The 19,142-nt window shown below is 44.3% G+C and overlaps 1 protein-coding gene across 5 annotated transcripts in view; it reads left to right on the forward strand.

Annotated features, from left to right (window-relative positions):
- Nucleotides 1-19,142, forward strand: part of LOC121277367 (tudor domain-containing protein 7-like) — a 150,207-nt gene that overhangs the window by 93,740 nt on the left and 37,325 nt on the right. For all 5 annotated transcript variants that reach the window (XM_041186749.1, XM_041186750.1, XM_041186751.1 and 2 more), the window contains exons 8-9: nt 3,528-3,714; nt 18,782-18,893. In XM_041186749.1, coding sequence (XP_041042683.1) covers nt 3,528-3,714; nt 18,782-18,893 — 299 coding nt within the window. The remainder of the gene's footprint in view (nt 1-3,527; nt 3,715-18,781; nt 18,894-19,142) is intronic.

The following is a 19,142-nucleotide window of genomic DNA, read 5'->3' on the forward strand; positions in this document are numbered from 1 at the left end:
ATTTAATATTCAGTCCGGAAGGCTGTGGCTGTAAAGTTCCTAGTCAGAAGATGAGGTGCTGTTCTTCCAGTTTGCGTTGGGCTTCACTGGAACAATGCAGCAAGCCAAGGACAGACATGTGGGCAAAAGAGCAGGGTGGAGTGTTAAAATGGCAAGCGACAGGGAGGTTTGGGTCTTTCTTGCAGACAGACAGCAGGTGTTCTGCAAAGCGGTCGCCCAGTTTACGTTTGGTCTCTCCAATTTGGAGGAGACCGCATTGGGAGCAACAAATGCAGTAGACTAAGTTAGGGGAAATGCAAGTGAAATGCATGGGCCCTTGGATGGTGAGGAGAGAGGAAGTGAAGGGGCAGGTGTTGCATCTTTTGCCTGGGCATGGGGAGGTGCCATAGGTGGGGGTTGAGGATAAGGGGGTGATGGAGGAGTGGACCAGGGTGTCCCGGAGGGAGCGATCCCTATGGAATGCCACCAGGGTGGTGAAGGGAAGATGTGTTTGGTGGTGGCATCATGCTGGAGTTGGCGGAAATGGCGGAGGATGATCCTTTGATTGCGGAGGCTGGTGGGGTGATAAGTGAGGACAAGGGGGACCCTATCATGTTTCTGGGAGGGAGGAGAAGGCGTGAGGGCGGATGCACGGGGGATGGGCCAGACACGGTTGAGGATCCTGTCAACGACCGTGGGTGGAAAACCTCAGTTAAGGAAGAAGGAGGACATGTCAGAGGAACTGTTTTTGAAGGTAGCGTCATCAGAACAGATGTGACGGAGGTGAAGGAACTGAGAGAATGGGATGGAGTCCGTACAGGAAGCGGGGTGTAAGGAGCTGTAGTCGAGGTAGCTGTGGGAGTCGGTAGGCTTGTAATGGATATTGGTGGACAGTCTATCACCAGAAATTGAGACAGAGAGGTCAAGGAAGGGAAGTGTCAGAGATGGACCTTGTGAAAACGATGGAGGGGTGGAGATTGGAAACAAAATTAATAAATTTTTCCAAGTCCCGAAGAGAGCATGAAGCAGTACTGAAGTAATCATCGATGTACCGGAGAAAGAGTTGTGGGAGGGGGCCAGAGTAGGACTGGAACAAGGAATGTTTCACATACCCCATAAAGAGACAGGCATAGCTGGGGCCCATGTGGGCCCATTCGTTTAGATAATATCACCACCTTCAACACCTCTTTGTTCTTCTGTCTGTGACATCTTTTAATTATCTGCTCCTATCACTGCTTGCTTTTCCCTACAACCACAACCCCCACCTTAAACCAGCTTATATTTCATCCCTCTCCTAATATTCACTCAGTTCTGTTGAAGGGTCATGAGGACTCGAAACGTCAACTCCTTTCTGCTCCGCCGATGCTGCCAGACCTGCTGAGTTTCTCCAGGTAATTCTGTTTTTGTTTTGGATTTCCAGCATCCGCAGTTTTTTGTTTTTACCTTCTTGACCCTCTGCTGCTGCTTTGTTGTCAAAGCTGATCTGATATCCATTCATGGGTGAGCAGCAATTCCTCCAATTAAACTTGGGAAAAAGGATGCCATTGTCTTCAGCCTTTGTCTAAACTCCACACCATAACATGGATTCCATCTGCCTGAATGAACACTGTCTCAGGCAGAACCAGACTATTGTTCATCATTTTATCCAATTCAACCTTAAGCTGAGCTTTGCCACCTCAAAAGTTGATAATCTCCAAATCCACAACTTTAGCCATACCTCTAAACTTAAACCCATTTTCTCTTCAAACCCTCATTTGTACCTTTTTTAACCTCCAGAGTTGACTCGTCCAGCATTCTCCTGGCTGATCACCCACCCACTGTAAAACCGGAGTTCACCCAAAAATCTACTATCTCTATCTTATCCTGCACCAATTCCCACTCACCTGTCACCTCTATCCTCGCTGGTCTAGAGTGGCTCCCAATCCTCCAATGTCTCCAATTTAAAATTCTTACCCTTGTCTTGAAATAGCTGTATGACTCCATTCTGCGCTATCTATGTAACCATCTCCAGTCCTACATCTTGAGTTATCAAACTCCTCTTCCCCCTGTCCCCAGCCATTTTTTTTCATCTTGCCCCACCATTGGCAGCCATGTCTTCAGTCTGTGGCCCAAGCTCTGACATTCCCTTTCTAAACCCCTCAGCCTCTTCACTTCCTTCATCAAATTTAAAACCTCGTTTAAAATGCACTTCTTTGACCATTTAGTCACCCTTCCAATAACACTTCCTTTGGCTTTGACATATTTCATCATGCCTCAGTGAAACACCTTAAGATTTGTTTTCTACACTAAGTGCCATGTAAATGCAGGTTGTTGTCTCTCATTTACCTAAAATAAAAATAGTTTAAATTTAAATTTATGGTGTGGGATCATGGTTCCCACTTATTGGAGCTGAATTAGAAATGCAAATGTGGACATTCCTCAAAGTTTTGGAACGCTTCTCAATATACAGCATCAAAAAAACAGGAACATATCCTGTCAAATTCAGGAGTTTTAAGGGAGCGCAAGTGAATCCTTTTTTAGCACCCATTGCACCTAGCACATTTTTGGTGGTTTTGCTATTAAAATTCTCATTTGCCATCTCTTTGTTTCAATCCCAGCAAATTTCCAATATGATTCTGTAATCTAATATTGTTCTTACCTACGTAGGAACAGCTTGCTGTCAAGTATAGCAAAATGTTAGGAATGTAGTTATTTTAAATTCTAAACTGAACCTGTGTCAAAATTTCTCAAAACCAGTCTAAACTTACACGTTTTCCTTGGAACTGAGTTTTACAGTAGGTTAACACACTCATCCCTCTGGGGCCTGGGATTGAGTCCAATCTAAACAAGGGATAAAAGTCAAAATAAAAGCAAAATACTGCAGATGCTGGAAATATGAAACAAAAACAGAAAACGCTGGAAAATCTCAGGTCTAGCAGCATCGGTGGAGAGAGAAACAGAGTTAATGTTTCAAGTCAGTATGACCCTTCTTCAGAGAGATAAAAGCCTCTTTGCTCTGAAGTCAAATGAGCAAAACATCATATATTAGATGTGGATCTATGTGGCACAGAACTATTACAATTTTCAGATAAACCACAAAGATTCCTGATGAGGGGAAATATAAAATGCTGGTTTAGTTGCTATAGTATAAAGACGGCTTTATGATATGAATGCAGTGGTGTGGTACTGATGTGAATGTCCTTAGTGTTGACATTGGGTGTGCAAAGTATTTAATTCCTGAACAATGGCTTGTCTAATCTGAGTACAGAAATGATCAATCCCATGCAATTCAATTATTAAAAACCATGGGACTTTGAGACTCAAAACATCACCTGTATTTACCATTGTCATGTATTTTATTACAAACCATTTTGTAAATCGGACTGTTTGACTCTTTCATTAATCAAACCATGCTGAAGGTTTTGAGTGTATCAAATTTTCACTTTGCAATTGCATTGCCTGTATCCAAAACTTTTCAAAGCTGCTTTGGAAGTACTTTTAAAAAATAATTATAGAAGGAAAATGCTAAAATATTTTAAGATTGAAATACATTGAATTTTCCCTTCCAGATACATTGGGCCAGAATATTCTGGTGCTCTTGAACAAATGGAAGATGCAATGAAAGAGTATTACACTTACACTGGTGAGCTGAAGCCATTGAGTTCACAAAGTATTGGACAGCTTGTAGCTGTTAGTGCTGAAGAAGACTCCTGGTTAAGAGCACAGATTGTTTCAGTGGAAGCTGTAAAAGTCAAGGTACAGGCAATTATGTTTAGGTTAAAAGTAATCTCTGAAAAGTTGTGGATTTTTCTTATGAACAGTTTATTTAAATCTGGTTATTTAAGTTTATTTAAAGTTTATTTAAAACATCCTCTGTACTTTCCAATTGGGGAGATTAGCGTTTTCATTAAATGTTGTTTCAAAGGGAAAATGGACTCAGGAGAGGTTTTAAGTGCTGACTGCAAGATATTATGCTGTCAAACAGCTATAGGGTGGTGGTGGAGCCAGTTGGGAGTTGTAATCTCCACCAATGTTCCCTCCAAGCTGTGCAACTGTGCGGCCACAGAGAATCATGCAGAGAACATACAGGCTGCGCAGAAACAATGCTCCGTTTAAGATGCCTGCATGCGTGACCATACAGTGCACTAAGTTGACCATGCACAGCAAGCAGATTCACAGAATCTTTACAGTGCAGAAGGAGGCCATTTGGCCTATTGAATCTGTGCTGGCTCGCTGAAAGAGCATTCTATCCAATCCAATCCCATACCCCTGCCTTATCTCCGTAACTTTGCACATTCTTTCTTATAGCAATCCAATTCCCTTTTGAGCACCTCGATTGAACCTGCCTCCATCATCCTCTTGGGAGATTTATTCCAAACTCCAACCACCCTCTAGGTGGAAAAAAAATTTCCGCACATTACTTCTACTCCTCTTGCCCATTATTTTGAATCTGCGCCCTCTAGTTCTTGATGTACTCTTGAGTGGGAATAGTTTCTCACTATTTACCTTATCCGTACCACTCAGGATCTTGAATACCTGTATCAAGTCTCCTCCCAGCCGCCTTTTCTCCAAGGAAAACAGTGCCAATCTCTCCAATCTATTCTCATAGCTACAGTTTATCCCTGGAATCATTCTTGTGAATCTCCTCTGCACTCTCTCCAATAGCTTCATGTCCTTCCTCAAGTATGGTGCCCAGAACTGGACACAGATGAGGCCTAACCATTGTCTTATACAAGTTTAACATGACCTCCTTACTCTTGTACTCAATGTACATATTAATAAAACCTAGGATACCCTATACTTTATTAACTGCTCCCTCAACATGCCCTGCCGCCTTCAATGATTTATGCACATATACACCGAGGTCCCTCTGTTCCTGCACCTCCTTTAGATTTTCTCCCTTTATCTTATACTATCTCTCCACATTCTTCCTGCCTAAATGAATCACCTTTCACTTTTCTGCATTGAACTTCATCTGCCATTTGTCTGCCCAATCCATGAATATGTCTGTCTTTTTGAAGTTCGAGACTATCCTCATCACAGTTGATAATGCTTCCAATCTTCGTACCATCTGCAAATTTTGAAATCATACCCCACGCACCACAGTCAGTCTAGGTCATTAATATATATCAAGAAGAGCAAAGGTCCCAACAGCGACCCCTGGAGAACTGCACTACAGACCTTCCTCCAATCTGAAGAACAACCATTTATCACTACTCTCTGTTTCCTGTCACGCAGCCAATTTCTTATCCAAGTGCCTACTTTCCCTTTTATTTCATCAGCTAGAAATTAGAGGGAACATTGAGGTCTGCCACTTTTAATGCAACTGTTCAAAGATGTACATGTCCCAGATGTCACTGGAATAGGAACATTGTTTCATGATAGACACGAGCCCCTAAGCAAAGGTGAGAAAATAAAATGCCAAATACAAGAAAACAGAGATACAGGCAGATATAAAAAGACACAGACTGAGGGATAAGTAGGCAGAGGAGAAAAAAACCTTTTCCTCATTTTTGTTACAAGAATTCAGTTCTAGAATACATTGTGTGTTTTGTGAAACAGTGCTGTGGTTTTAAAGCAATGCATGCTTCAATGAGCAATGTCATGGCATATCTTCTATTTTGCAATTCCAAAATTGGAGAGGGGGGTAATTGTAATTGTCTGTATCCATAAATATATTAGATATTTCTCACCTGTATATCTTAACTTAATATTTCTTAACATGCAGCTGCAGGAAATAATTAGCAAAGCAATTGGTGTGTTAACTTTCATTGTAAGGAGGTTGGAGTACTGGAATAAGGAGTCTTGCTGCAATTGTTATCAGGCTCAGTGAGACCACATTTGGGCTTTTGCACATTTCTGGTCTCCTTAGCTAAGGAAGGATATCCTTGCATTAGAGAGGGTGCAACAAGGTAAAATAAATTGATGCTTGGGATAAGGGGGTTTTCCCAATGAGAGATTGGGTAAAATGAGCCAGAATGGTTCAGAAGAATGAGAGGTGACCACAATGAAATTATCCAATTCTTAGAGGGCTTGTTGGGGTAGATATGTGGAGGCTGTTACCTCTGGCTGAAAAGTCTGGAACTCAAAGACATGGGATGGAATTTTCCCAGAATTTCACTAAGTGTGGTAGCGGGCGTGTAAAATGGAGTCCTACCCGCCGACACAAATGGCAGGTTTTCAAGCCGTATCTTCCTGAGCCCACCTCATTATTTATGCATTCCTGGGAAACAAGCTGTTTCCATAGTGGGCTGGCTCTTATTCGCTCGCTCACTATCACCCCACTGTCGCATCACGCCAGCTGTCATCTTTAAAAGGCAGCTGCCAGCAAAGTATTCATCGCCACCGCTGTCCGGGTGACATGGCCAGCAGCCCCTTGCTTCAACAACAGGTCCCTCGAGCGATTGCTGGATGCCATGGAGGCCCACCAGTATTTGCTTCAGCCCCCACTCTGGCCGCAGGATGGGTAGCAATGTCACCAACCTGGCTTGAGAGGCAGTGGCAGTGGTGGTCAGCGTGAATGCCCTGCAGAGGAGGACAGCTACCCAGTGCCACAAAAGGACGAATGATGATCTCTGTTCTGCCAGGGTAAGTCACTCTTTTCATCACCCCTAACTCTCACACCCTCAAACCCATCACACATCCACAGGGCCCTCACTCATTACCAGTGCAAGGAATATCAACATTCACTCTTTCACAAACACCATCATTGTCTTCATCCTGTCCATGGGACCACTCACCACCCACACAGGCCAGGCATACTTATCATCTGGCCGGGCAGGAGTCCTGATACACTTTCCCCATCTCTATCCTTGCAGGGCAAACTGGCACACAACGGGAGGGAAAGGTTGCAGACAGATGGAGGGATGCCAGAAATCAAAGTTCTGACAGAATTTGAAAACACAGCCATCCAGCTGGCCGGCGTGACCGGGACCGGCCCTGTGCTGATGGTGAGGTCGGCGCTACTCTACCAAGTGAGAATCCAGCAGTGCAACATCCATCAGACAACCATTCCATGAGTCATGTGTCCTGTTTCATAGTCCACTCACCATGCACTAATTATCTCCCCTTGCTTTCGCAGGCACATCTGCTTGGAAGAAACCTCTGAAGAGGAATCTGAAGGCACTCTTCCTTAAGTACTGTCACAGCACTCACCCACACCCTCCACCAGTGCAGAGACACACGCCTCGGTGGGACCTAGCTTTAGAGTAGCCTTGGGATCAGAATCTGGTGAGCACATCACACTTTCTGATCCACAGCAGGCAGAGGCAGGGACTTCCCAGGTCCCTGGCACTCAGAGCATTGGTGGAGGCCAGAATGTTGCTGAGTCCGAGACAGATGACAAGCCCCTGGACTTGGTCATGTCACAGTTGCTGGAGCTGCAAAGGCAAGCTAGGGAACATCAGGAAGGGATGTCCACTGCACTCCTCAGATTGCAAGGCATGATGGAGGAGTCAGTCTTCAGGCTGAGGTGATAGTGCTGGCACTGCAATGCACCAAGGTCAACACTGGCAGGATGGCAGCCGCCATGGGGACCTTGGTCCAGGACATCACTCCTGCACTGCTGTGCGGGCTTCACTCCATCGCTGATGCCATAGTTGGCCTCCAACAGTGTTTACGCAAAAGGGCTGCTGGGCAGCTTGATCTCACTCCAGCTATCCTTGCGTTCACGGAGTCAGCCAGGGGCCCTCAGACACCCATAGAGAGGAGGATCAGCAGGTGAACATTCCAGGGCCATCCACCCAGGTGACTCTGGAAGCGACCAGCCCACCCAAGTCCTATCTTCTTGTAACCGCCGCAGATCCAGCTTCACAGGCTAAGGAGGGTGCCGCTGCCACACAGCAGGATCCCGAAAGCAGGCTGGGGCCCTCCAAGCCTCGGCCCTTCAGAGGACACCCACCAAAGTAATCTCAGACGGCGTCACAGTCAGCAGGCTGCCTCCACTTCTGCAGTGGATGTCCGAGGAACACCAAGATGTAGTGGCAGGGTTAGGAAAGTTAGGTAAAAGTAGTTGCACAGCCTGGAATGGTGTTCATCACTTGTACATACTGTTCACTATTGTCAATAAACTCCTAAGAATGTTACCCTGCCTGTGGCTCCTTGTCCTGATGAGCAGTGTTCTTGTCACTCAGATGTGAAATCTTTCTGCACAAGATAAAAGGTAGGTGTCTCAGTCGCGCTCTCCTCCATCTTCTACAGTCTCTGTAGGCCATCAGGCATACTGTTCTGTCACCAGGACCCATGATCCTGATGTGGTCCTTTTGCAGCGTCAAAGAGAGAGAGAAACATGGTTATCATGGCTATACGTGGCACCGTTCCTGGCCCTGTGTGACCACCCCTTAATGCTTCCCGGAAAGTGCTGGTCACCCCTCGGATGGCCAGAGATGAGTGCGCTGCATGGCTGCCCTGTCAACCTGCAACATGGGGGAGCTGGTCCAAACCAGGATGCTGAGATTCCAAGGCCGAGGAGATTGTACAACATATGCAGTCCAACTGCTCCACGGTTCAGTAAAGTGGTGTCGGACTCGAAGTCTGTGCCGGTAAGGCATGGAGCGCTCGGTGGCCCTTTGGTGAGTCTGCGTTGCTTGAGTGGGTGGGCAGACTCGGAGCCTGACCTCAATCATATCACTATGGCTGCACCTGATCTGTCTCAGTTGCAGAGGGATGGTCAGTTTATACAGGTGTTCCTAATGCGTGGCCACTTCCCTCGCTAACCTTACCCCCCACCTCGATTGCCCGTGTGTGGGATGCAGCACTTAACCACCCCCCCCCCCCCCCAGCATTCACCTCCGAGGCTGGCCAGCACTTGCCCCTGGACACCCCAGCCCCCTCAGCAGTCGCCTCTGGGGCTAGGCATCAGTCGCCCCTGCCAACCCACCCCTCTGCCCCCGCCCCCCAATGCCGTTGAGACCTGTAACCAACAGACGAGCTGTGGAGAACGCTGCTGCTCGCTCACCTCAGTTCCCCCAAAGTGAAGGCTGCCAAATGCCTGTATGCCATTGTGAAACACATCTATGTGCTTTCCTGCTGATGTGGGCAAACAATACGATGCGGTTCCAAGAATCTGGCAGGATGGCCTTTTAATTATATGCAGATGTATTATAATTAGCTCCCTGCCAACCAATGGTGGGAAATGCGGCCTGTCATCTGCAGGCTGAACGGAAGATCGCGACCTGCCTTCACGCCACATTTTCCGCATGTGCCACCTATCACACCCTCCGCCAGCAGGCTTGGAAAATTCCGCCCATGGTTTCAGGATAATGTTTTGGCTATTCAGGACTGAGATGAGAAGTTCCTCCACTTAGGGTTGTTGCAACTTCAGAAGAAGGCTGTGGATGCACATGTCGTTAAGTGTATTCAAGACAGAGATGGTCAATTTTTAGACAGTGAACCGAAGGGTATGAGGATAAGGCAGGAAAGTGGAGTTGAGATAAAAGGTTAACCATGATCCTTTTGAATATCAGAGCACACTCGATGGGTGGTATGGCATGTGTGTTATGGGAATGTGAAATATATTAATTCTAGGACTGAGTCTGTTTGGCTTGAGTTCAGGAGCAGAGGGAAAGCAATTACATTGGGAGCATTTTATAGAGCCCCAAACAATGAGGAGGAAATAGATGATCAAATTAGTTGTCAAATTTGAAAGGCATGTAATAAAATTAGAATAGTAATATTAGGCAATATTAATTACCCTAATAATGACTAGGGAAAGTATATTGCTTAGTGTGGGGAAGGAGTGCAATTTCTGATATGTATGAGAACTTCATCAATCAATATATCTCCAATCCAACAAAGGCGAAAGGGAGGTTGCATCTGCTTCTGTGAAATGAACTAGGTCAGGTGGATTGTGGTAAGTTGGAGATCATCTACCTAGCAATGATGACAATACAATTTGGTTCAGCATAATAATGAAAAGAGAACAGAAGATATTGATGGTAAGAAAGCTGAGCTCAAGAAGACCAAGTTCAGTGATTTAAGAGGAGACCTAGCAGAGGCAGATTGGAAATGGCGATAGCAGGATAAACAAATAACAGCAACGGGAGACATTCAGGGAAGAGATTGAACCTGAACTAGCTAAGCATATTCTGTTTGAAGGGAATAAGATCCAAAAAATATGCACACTGGATGGCAAAGGAAATAAAGTTAAAATACAACAAAAAAGAGGTTTAGGTGAATGACAGGAACAAGATTTGTTTAGTGACCAGGAAGATTATGGAAAGTATGAGAAGGAATTGAAAAAGTTAATATGGAAGGCAGAGAGAGGTTGCAAGGAAAAAAAATGGACAACATAAATTGAACCATTAAACATTTTATGAACAAAGGACAAGAGATTAACTAAGGGAAAAAATGTGCCTGTTTAGGACCCAATGGAAAATTTTCATGTACATGCGGGAGGCTTGGTTAAAGATTTAAATAAGTACGTTGCATTTGTCTTCATAAAGGAAGCTGATGATATGGAAGTTACACTAGAGGAAAAGTAGGAAGTTGAGAGCAGGATCGTGCTGGATGGAGAAGATGTAAATATTACTTAAAAAAAAAATAGGTCACTTGGTCTGGATGGAATGCAGCCTAGGTGCTGAGAGAAACAGACATTATTTGCAATTTCACTTTGTTTCCTCATATATACAGGAATAGTGCCAGAGGACTGAAGGGTTCCTAATGTTATATAACTATTCAAAAAAGGGAGAGGAATGAAACAGAAAACTACATACTAGAAGGCCTAAAATCGGCGGTGGGGAAATTACTGAAAACTATTATCAGGGACAAAAACTTTGAAAAGGCATCGGTTAATCAAGGTGAGAGAGCCTGGGTTTTTTGAAGACATAACTGTCTGATTAGCTTGTTTGAAATCTTTGAAGTAACAGAACATTTATCAAGGTTAGTGCAGTAGACATATAATGGATTTTGGGAAGGTATTCAATAAGTGCCCCACAGGAGGCATATTAAGATGGAAGTCCATGAGATTTGGGGGAAAGTGGTGATATGAATACTGAATTGGTTCAGTAACAGGAAGCAGAAGGTAGTGGTGGATGGATGTTTTTCAGATTGGTGATACTTTGCAGTGGTGTTCCCTAAGTGTTGGTTTTGGGTCCATTACTCTTTCAATTTTTATGAATGACCTACCCTATGGTGAAGGGAGTTGGAACATAAAGTTTTTAGATGATATGAAACTTGGTAAGTTGACGATAGTTATAAACTTCAGGACGACAGATGGGATGGTGAAACGGGCAGGGAAACATGGCAAATGGAGTTTAGCAAAGTGTGAATTCATGCACTTTGGGAGGATAAATAAGGAAAGAAGAGTATTCTATAAATGGCATCATTTTTCCAAGTGTAAATAAATAGAGACATCTTGGTATCCATATACACATATCCTCAGAGATGGCAGAACAAGTTGACAAGGTGGTTTAAAATAGTTTTAACAAACTGCCCTCTGAAATGGCCTTGCAAGCTACTCAGTACCAAACCACAGAAAAGTCAAAAAGGAATAAAAGCAGACAGGCCACCTGGCATCAACCTAGATTCTGGAAACAACAATGGCACACTTTGCGAGTTAACCCTGCAGATACCTCCTTAGTAACACCCTGGGGGCTTGTGCCAAAATTGGGGGAGCTGTTCCACAGACTAGTCAAGCAACAGTCTGACACAGTGAGTCATACTCACCGATTCATACCTTTCAGTCAATGTCCCACACTGCCTGCATCACCATCTCTGGATATGTCCCGTTCCACCAGCAAGACAGACCCAGGAGAGGTGGTGCCAAAATAGTATACAGTCAGGAGGAGGGAGTGGCCCTGCTAGTCCTCTACATTGACTCTGAACCCCATGAAGTTTCATGGCATCAGGTCAAACATGGGCAAGGAAACCTCCTGCTGATTACCACCTATCATCACCCTGAATCAGTACACCTCCATGTTGAGCTTCATTTGGAAGAAGCACTTGAGGGTGGTAAGAATGTACTCCAGGTGGGGGACTTCAATGCCCATCACCTGCAGTGGCTTGGTAGCATCACTACTGACCGAGCTGGTTGAATCCTGAAAGATATATCAGCTATGCTAGGCATGTGGTGATAGAACCAACAAGTGGAAAAAACATACTTGACCTCTCCCTCATCCATCCATCTGTTGCAAATGCATCTGTCCATGACAGAGTTGGTATGAGTCACCACTGCACAGTCCTTATGGAGACGAAGTCCCACTTTTGTACTGAGGATACCATCCATCGTGTTTTGTGGCACCACCACCATGCTAAATGGGTTGGATGCAGAGCAGATCTGACAGCCCAAAACTGAGCATCATGAGGCACTGTGGGCTATCATCAGCAGCAGAATTGTATTCGACCACAACCTGTAACCTCATGGTCCGGCATATCCTTCACTCTAGTGTTACCATCAAGCCAGGATATCAGCTTTGGTTCAATGAGAGGCGCAGAGAGCATTCCTAGAACAGCACCAGGTGCACCTTAAAGTGAGTTGCCAAGCTCATGAAGCTACAACACAAGACTACATGCATGCCCAACAGTGGAAGCAGCAATAGACAGAGCTAAGCCATCCCACAACCAACAAACAAAATCAAGGCTCTGTAATCATGCCATGAATGGTGGTGGGCAATTAAGCAACTAACTAGAGGAGGAAGTGCCACAGAGCCCAGCATATCAGTACAAAAGACCAGGCTGAAGCATTTGCAGCCATCTTCAGCCAGAAGCGCCGAGTGGATGATCCATCTCAGCCACCTCCTGAGGTCCCCAGCATCACAAATTTGATTTACTCTGTGATATCAAAAAATGGATGAAGGCATTGGATACAGCAAAATATGTTGGCCCTGGCAACATCCCAGATATAATCCTGAAGACTTCTGCTTCCAGCCTAACCCCTAGCCAAGCTGTACCAGTGCAGCAACAACTTGCATCTACCTGAAAATTGCCTAGGCATGTCCTGCCCACATAAAGCAGGACAAATCCAATCTGACCAATTATCACTCCATCGATCTTCTCGCAATCATCAGGCAAAATGATGGAAGCTGTTGGTGACTGTGCCATCAAGCGACACTTATGTAGCAATAACTTGCTTAATACTCAGTTTGGGTTCTGCTATGGCCACTTGATCTCATTACAGCATAGGTCCAAACATGGACAAAAGAGATGAACTTGAGGTGAGTATGTCTGCTCTTGACATCAAGGCAGCATTTGACCAAGGAGCCCTACCAAAATTGAAGCCATTGGGAATCGAGGAAATCTCTTCTCTGGTTGGAGAGCACAAAGGAAAATGGTTGTGGTTGTTGGAGGCCAATCATTTCAGTTGCTTGACATTTCTCCAGGAGTTCCTCAGCATAGTGTTCTAGGTCCAACCATATGCAGCTGCTTCATCAGTGACCTTCACTCCATCATAAGGTCAGAAATGGAGATGTTTGCTGATGATTGCAATGTTCAGTAGATTTCACAACAACTCAGATACTGAAGCAGTCCGTGTTCACGTGCAGCAAGACCTGGACTGTATTCAGGCTTGGACTGATAAATAGCAAATAACATTTGTACCAAACAGGTGCCAGGCAACAACCATCTCCAACAAGAGAGTATCTAACCATCTCCCCTTGACATTCAACTGCATTTCCATCGCTTAATTCCCCACCATCAACATCCTGAGGGTTGCCATTGACCAGAAACCTAACTGGACCAGCCATATAAATACTGTGGCTATAAGGGCAGGTCAGAGGCTAGGAATTCTGAGGCAAGTAACTCACCACCTGATTCCCCAAAGCCTGTCCACCATCTATAAAGCACGTGTCAGGAGTGCCATGAAATACCCTTCACTTGCCACTCAAGTTTGACACAGTCTAGGAAAAAGCAGCCTGCTTGATTGGCATCACATCTCACAACTTAAATATTCACTCCCTGCACCATCAATGCATAGTGGCAGCAGTATGCACTTGTACATACACTGCAGATACCTGCCAAGGCTCCTTTGTCAGCACCTTCCAAACCTGTGACCTATAAGAGCAACGTCAGCTGACACACATGAACACCACCTGCAAATTCCTCTCCAAGCTCCACACTTTCGTGATTTGGGACTATATCACCATTCTTTCACTGACAAGGCGTCAAAATTCTGCCACCCCCTCCCTAACATTACTGTGGGTGTACCCTACACCACATGGACTGCAGCAATTCAATAAGGCAGCTCACCAGCAGCTCTTCAAAGGGCAATTAAATGTGCAATGAATGTTGGCCTTGCCAGCAATTCTCATATGCCATTTTTTAAAATCCATGTGGGTTAGTTAGGCTTATAAACAGAGGCATAAAATGTAAAAGCAAAGAAATCATGCTACAACTTATAAATCAGTGGTTTAGGCCTCAGTCAGAGTAGTCCGGAAAATTCAGTGTGCCATGCTTCAGAAATTTGAATGAATGGCTAGGTCAGTGAAAGGATTTGCCTTCAGTGGTTGGATGGGATAAAGGGTATACGCAGAACTCCAGTTGGAGGAGTGAAAAGTGCAGGAGGGGAATGCAAGACGCGAGGAGGTATTTAGAACTTTATGGCAGTACACAAAACATACTAACAGGATGCTTATCAGGATATCTGTGATCGAAATTGTGAAACCTTTGAACCAGTGGCAGACCAGAGACACTGACTTGCTGGGAGTAATAAATAACATGCAACCTTTCATGTGAATGGCAGGGAATATACACAAAGACAACGGATTACATGTTACACTGATCAATAAAGTAAATAGTAATGAAATACAACCAGCTGTTCATGTTAGCCTTGGCTAAGTGCTTTCACTCTCACCTCAGAGTCAGGTCATAGGATCAAGTCATATCCCAGAGACTGGAGCTGGGCTAAGTGACTGTGACTGTGGTGCACTCTGCCTCATTCTTCTCTACCTATCTGCAATCTTTGACATAGTTGACTGTACTATCCTCCTCCAAACCCTCACTCCCTTCAGCTGAGTGGAACTTCCCTTGCCTTGTTCCAATCTGAGCTGTTCTGTCACAGCCAAAGAATTACTGCAATAGCTCCTCTTCCCAACTCTGCAACGTTACGAATGGAATCCCCCCGCCCCCAAGAATCTATCCTTGACCCATTCATATTTTTCATGTATATGCTGCTGCTTGGTGACATCATCCAAAAACAAAACGTCAGGTTCCACATGTACAGGTAGGATTCTCAGTTCTCACTGCCTCTCTCAACCCCTCTGTGTTGTTGAATGACTTGGTCCAGGTTGAATCAAAATTTCCTTCAGTTAAAGATTGGGAGGACCCAAATAATTGACTTGGGTTCCCACCACAAACTACTTTCCCTAGCCACCAATTCCATTTTCATCAGTGGCCACTGACTCAAGCTGAACCAGGTGGTTTGCAACCTTGGCATACTCTGACCCTGAATTTCTAACCGAAATATCCCCTCCATCACAAAGGCCACCTACTTCCACCTTCTTGATATCGCATGCCTCCCCTTTTGTGCTAGCTCATCTATTACGCAACCCTCATCCATTCTTTAGTAACCCCCAGATTCAACTGTTGCTTGTGCTTGTTGCCCTCCCATTTTTAACTGCCTGTAAACTCAAGCTCATCAAATTCTGCTGCCTAACTCAACCCAATTATCATTTGTCCAGCACCCATGTACTCATTGACCTACATTGGCACCTGGTCCAGCAATTTTTAAATAAATCTCAACATCATGTCAAATCCCTCCATGGTCTTGCCCCTCCCAATCTCTAACCTCCTGGAGCTCAGTATTCCTCCAACTCTGGCCACTTCCTTTGCTGTCAACCAGGTACGCCATAAGTTCTGGAATTCCCTCCCTAAACCTCTATCTTTAAGATGCTCCCTGATACCAATGTCTTTGAACAAGCTTTTCGTTCCCTGCCATAAATTGGCAGAACTAATAAAGGAGACACTTTGTTTAGTTAAGCTCCTGTAAAGTGCCTTGGGATATTTTATGACAATAAAGGCGCTATGTATACAAGTTTTAGTGATGTTGTATGCTGATAACTCAATACAGGGCTGAGGGAGTTCTGCATTCTTGGAAGTGCCTTTTGCATGAAACTTTGAACATGTCTGCCTTCCCAAGTGGGCATAAATGATCTTACGGCCCTGTTTGAAAAAGAACAGGGGAATTCTCCTGGTGTCCAGGACAATATTCAGCTCTTAAGTGACATCACCAAAAATCAGATTATCTAGTCATTATTTCATTGCTGTTTGTGGAACCTCGCTGTGTACAAGTTAACTGCCATGTTTGCTACATTACAACCATAGCTACGTTTGCCAATTGCTTAATTGGCTGTAAAGTGCTTTGAAATGTTCTGAAGTCAGGAAAGGTGATATATAAATGTAATTTCTTTGTGAAAACACATGGTATATGTTATAGGATGTTGGTTACAGTTCAGTGGGTCTGAAGAAGTCTTCATAGTCTTAGAGTTATTTATAAATATACAGTAAAGGGTACAAGTTAGGAGCTGGCCCCATATTGCTGGTACACAAGGCTCTGCCCACCACTAGACTGACCTTGGTATAGGTCATGTGCTCTCTTACATCACTCTATGGGCAGAATTCTACTCTGTCCCACATTAACCCTATATGTGCCAGACCCTAATACTACATCTCCCCCAAGTCTTTATCCAATATATTTTCAACGATTACGGTTTACCTTATGTCTTACATTGTATGACAGTAATAACATCGTCATTACTACGTTATCACTACTCCAGCTACCCCCCTTCAAGTTCTTGAAATCAAAGTTTCAGACAGTCTGGAGGCCTTGTAACCCTTCCATATCTCATTCGCACTACTGTTGCAGGAGTGGTAGGCTTTGTTGCTGCTGGTTCTCCCTGTAGGTTTGGAGGTTGTCCTGGCATCTGGGTATGTTTCTTGATTATTTCTGCATCGCACAGTGGGGATGGGTGGTCTAGGGACGAGGAAGAGACTTTTCCTGTTTCTCCTGACTACCCTCTGCAGTGCCAACCAGATATGGGTGAGGTTGGTCCTTGTTCTTTCTAATGATGGTACCATCTCCCTTGAGGTCTTTAATCCAGAACTTGTCACCTTTCTGTAATTGTGGCAAGTGTCTGGTGCAGTACATTCTGCTGCAGACAGAAGTTTGTAAGACTGCTCTCTTGCTTGACTGTCCTAGTAATCCTTGGTTACCAATCCAGGAATGAGTTTTTTGGTAGGATTGGATTTGTGTGCAGAGTTTCCTGCCCATCAGGAGTCTGGATGGGGACAAGCGACATTGTAAAGGGATGGACTTATATGCGAGCAGTGCTGCGGGGAAATCCTTGTTCTCTTTTAGGAGGGCTTTTAGCGTGCGGACCCCTTTTTCAGCCTCCCTATTTGACTGGGGGTATCTCAGGGAGCTGGTGCAGTCGTGGAAGCTGGGTGTGGTGGCGAAGTGCACAAAGTACTCATTTGAAAATTGTGGGTCATTATCGGGCACGATCTCGTTCGGGATGCCGCAACTCGTAACGATCTCCTTTAGTGCCTTAATTACTGCCTCTGTAGTAGTTGTATATAGTTGCTCCACCTCAGCCTTGGGGAAGTAGTCCGCCACTATAAGAAACAAATTGCTGTTGAAGATGCCCAGCCTATCCCATGGCCTGGTTGAGAATTGGATGGGGATGCGGGCCCCTCTTTGGTCCTGCCTGTGTAACAAGCACACCTAACAATTTGTAATGGTGTTTTCAATCTCCTTGGAAATACCTGGCCACCAAACAGTGGATTGAGTCTGTGCTTTGCCTTTGTGGTGCCCAGGTGGTCCTGGAGTATTTTTTGAAGGATCTCTGGCCGCAGGCAGATGGGGATGACCAGCCGCTCATCGTAGATTAGGAGGTCATCTGTAATCGTAAAGTGTTTTTGTTGTTAAAACCAGGTTTCCATGGTCCCTCTGTGTGGTCTCTGTTTTAATTTTTCTACGTTTTCTGCGAGGTCTTGGGATTTTGCACAAGCTGCCACTGTGTTGTAGGATGTTGGTTACAATTCGGTAGGTCTGAAGAAGCCTTTGTAGTTATATGTAGATTAACTGTCAGGCATTATTGACTCTTAGAACTATTTACAAATATACAGTAAAGGGTACAAGCTAGGAGCTGTCACTATGCTGGCTGGTACACATGGCTCTGTCCAACACTAGACTGACCCTGGGTGCAAGTCATGTGCTCTCTTACATCAGTGTGTGGATGGTACTGTACTCTGTCCCACATTAACCCTATTTGTGCCAGACCCTTATACTACAAAATGCACACAACAAATAGGCTGCAGGAGTTACAATGAGGAAATAACAACAAAAATTCTATTAGGAAGTTCTTTAGGAAATTTTGAGAAACGGCTAGTCTGACTTATTCTGTTCTAACAGCCTGATCGTCACCATTTGCCTTGGCCTGGTGGAATCTCCCATGAGTACACCTTGTGTAAGAATAATGACTAAGTAAGTTAGTTACAAAATAAGTGTCAGTGTATATGCCTAAAATAAAATATAAAATACACGCCAGTATCAGTCAGTATCTATAAAGAGAAAACAAATTTCAGTTGTTACCTTTAAAACATTACCATTTCAGTATGGGAGGAAAATAGGTAGGGTGAGAATCAACACCAGTCAATAAGAGGGAATTAATGGGTTTAATGACCTGAAACCAACTAAGCTCGTTACTATAAAAGGCCATAAGGCCAATATGTTCTTTTTTTAAAGCTGTTAATCTATGTATTTTCAGTATTTGAAGTTTCTCTATTAATCTTGTAACCTCACAATTGAGGTTTGATTTTTTTTGCATTTCAAAGATCATGGATGGAACCAAAACCACTGCAAATCTATTGGCAACAAGTGTCTTTCTTTCAGGTGTTCTTCGTGGATCATGGTTTTAATGAGGCTGTTGACAAGACTAGGCTGTACAAGTTAGATACAAGATTTTCCACCTTGTCCTTTCAAGCTGCAAAATGCAAACTAGCAGGCAAGTAAAACTCATTTTGCGTCTTGATGAAAGAGACTTTTTAGTTTGCTTGTTGCACAAATGTAGACATTCAGGCCAAAATTTAAATTGAGCTTTTCTTGTCCATTCAATTAAATAATTTTTTTAAACAATATAGTGACCAATACACATCATAAAATGACATGGGAGTTGCAAGGTACTTACTCAGAATATAAGAAATAAAAAAAGGATTAGGCCAAACAATCTCTCGAGCCTGCTCCACCATTCATT

Source organism: Carcharodon carcharias, chromosome 4, assembly GCF_017639515.1.
Source record: "Carcharodon carcharias isolate sCarCar2 chromosome 4, sCarCar2.pri, whole genome shotgun sequence".
Classification (NCBI taxonomy): Eukaryota; Metazoa; Chordata; class Chondrichthyes; order Lamniformes; family Lamnidae; genus Carcharodon; species Carcharodon carcharias.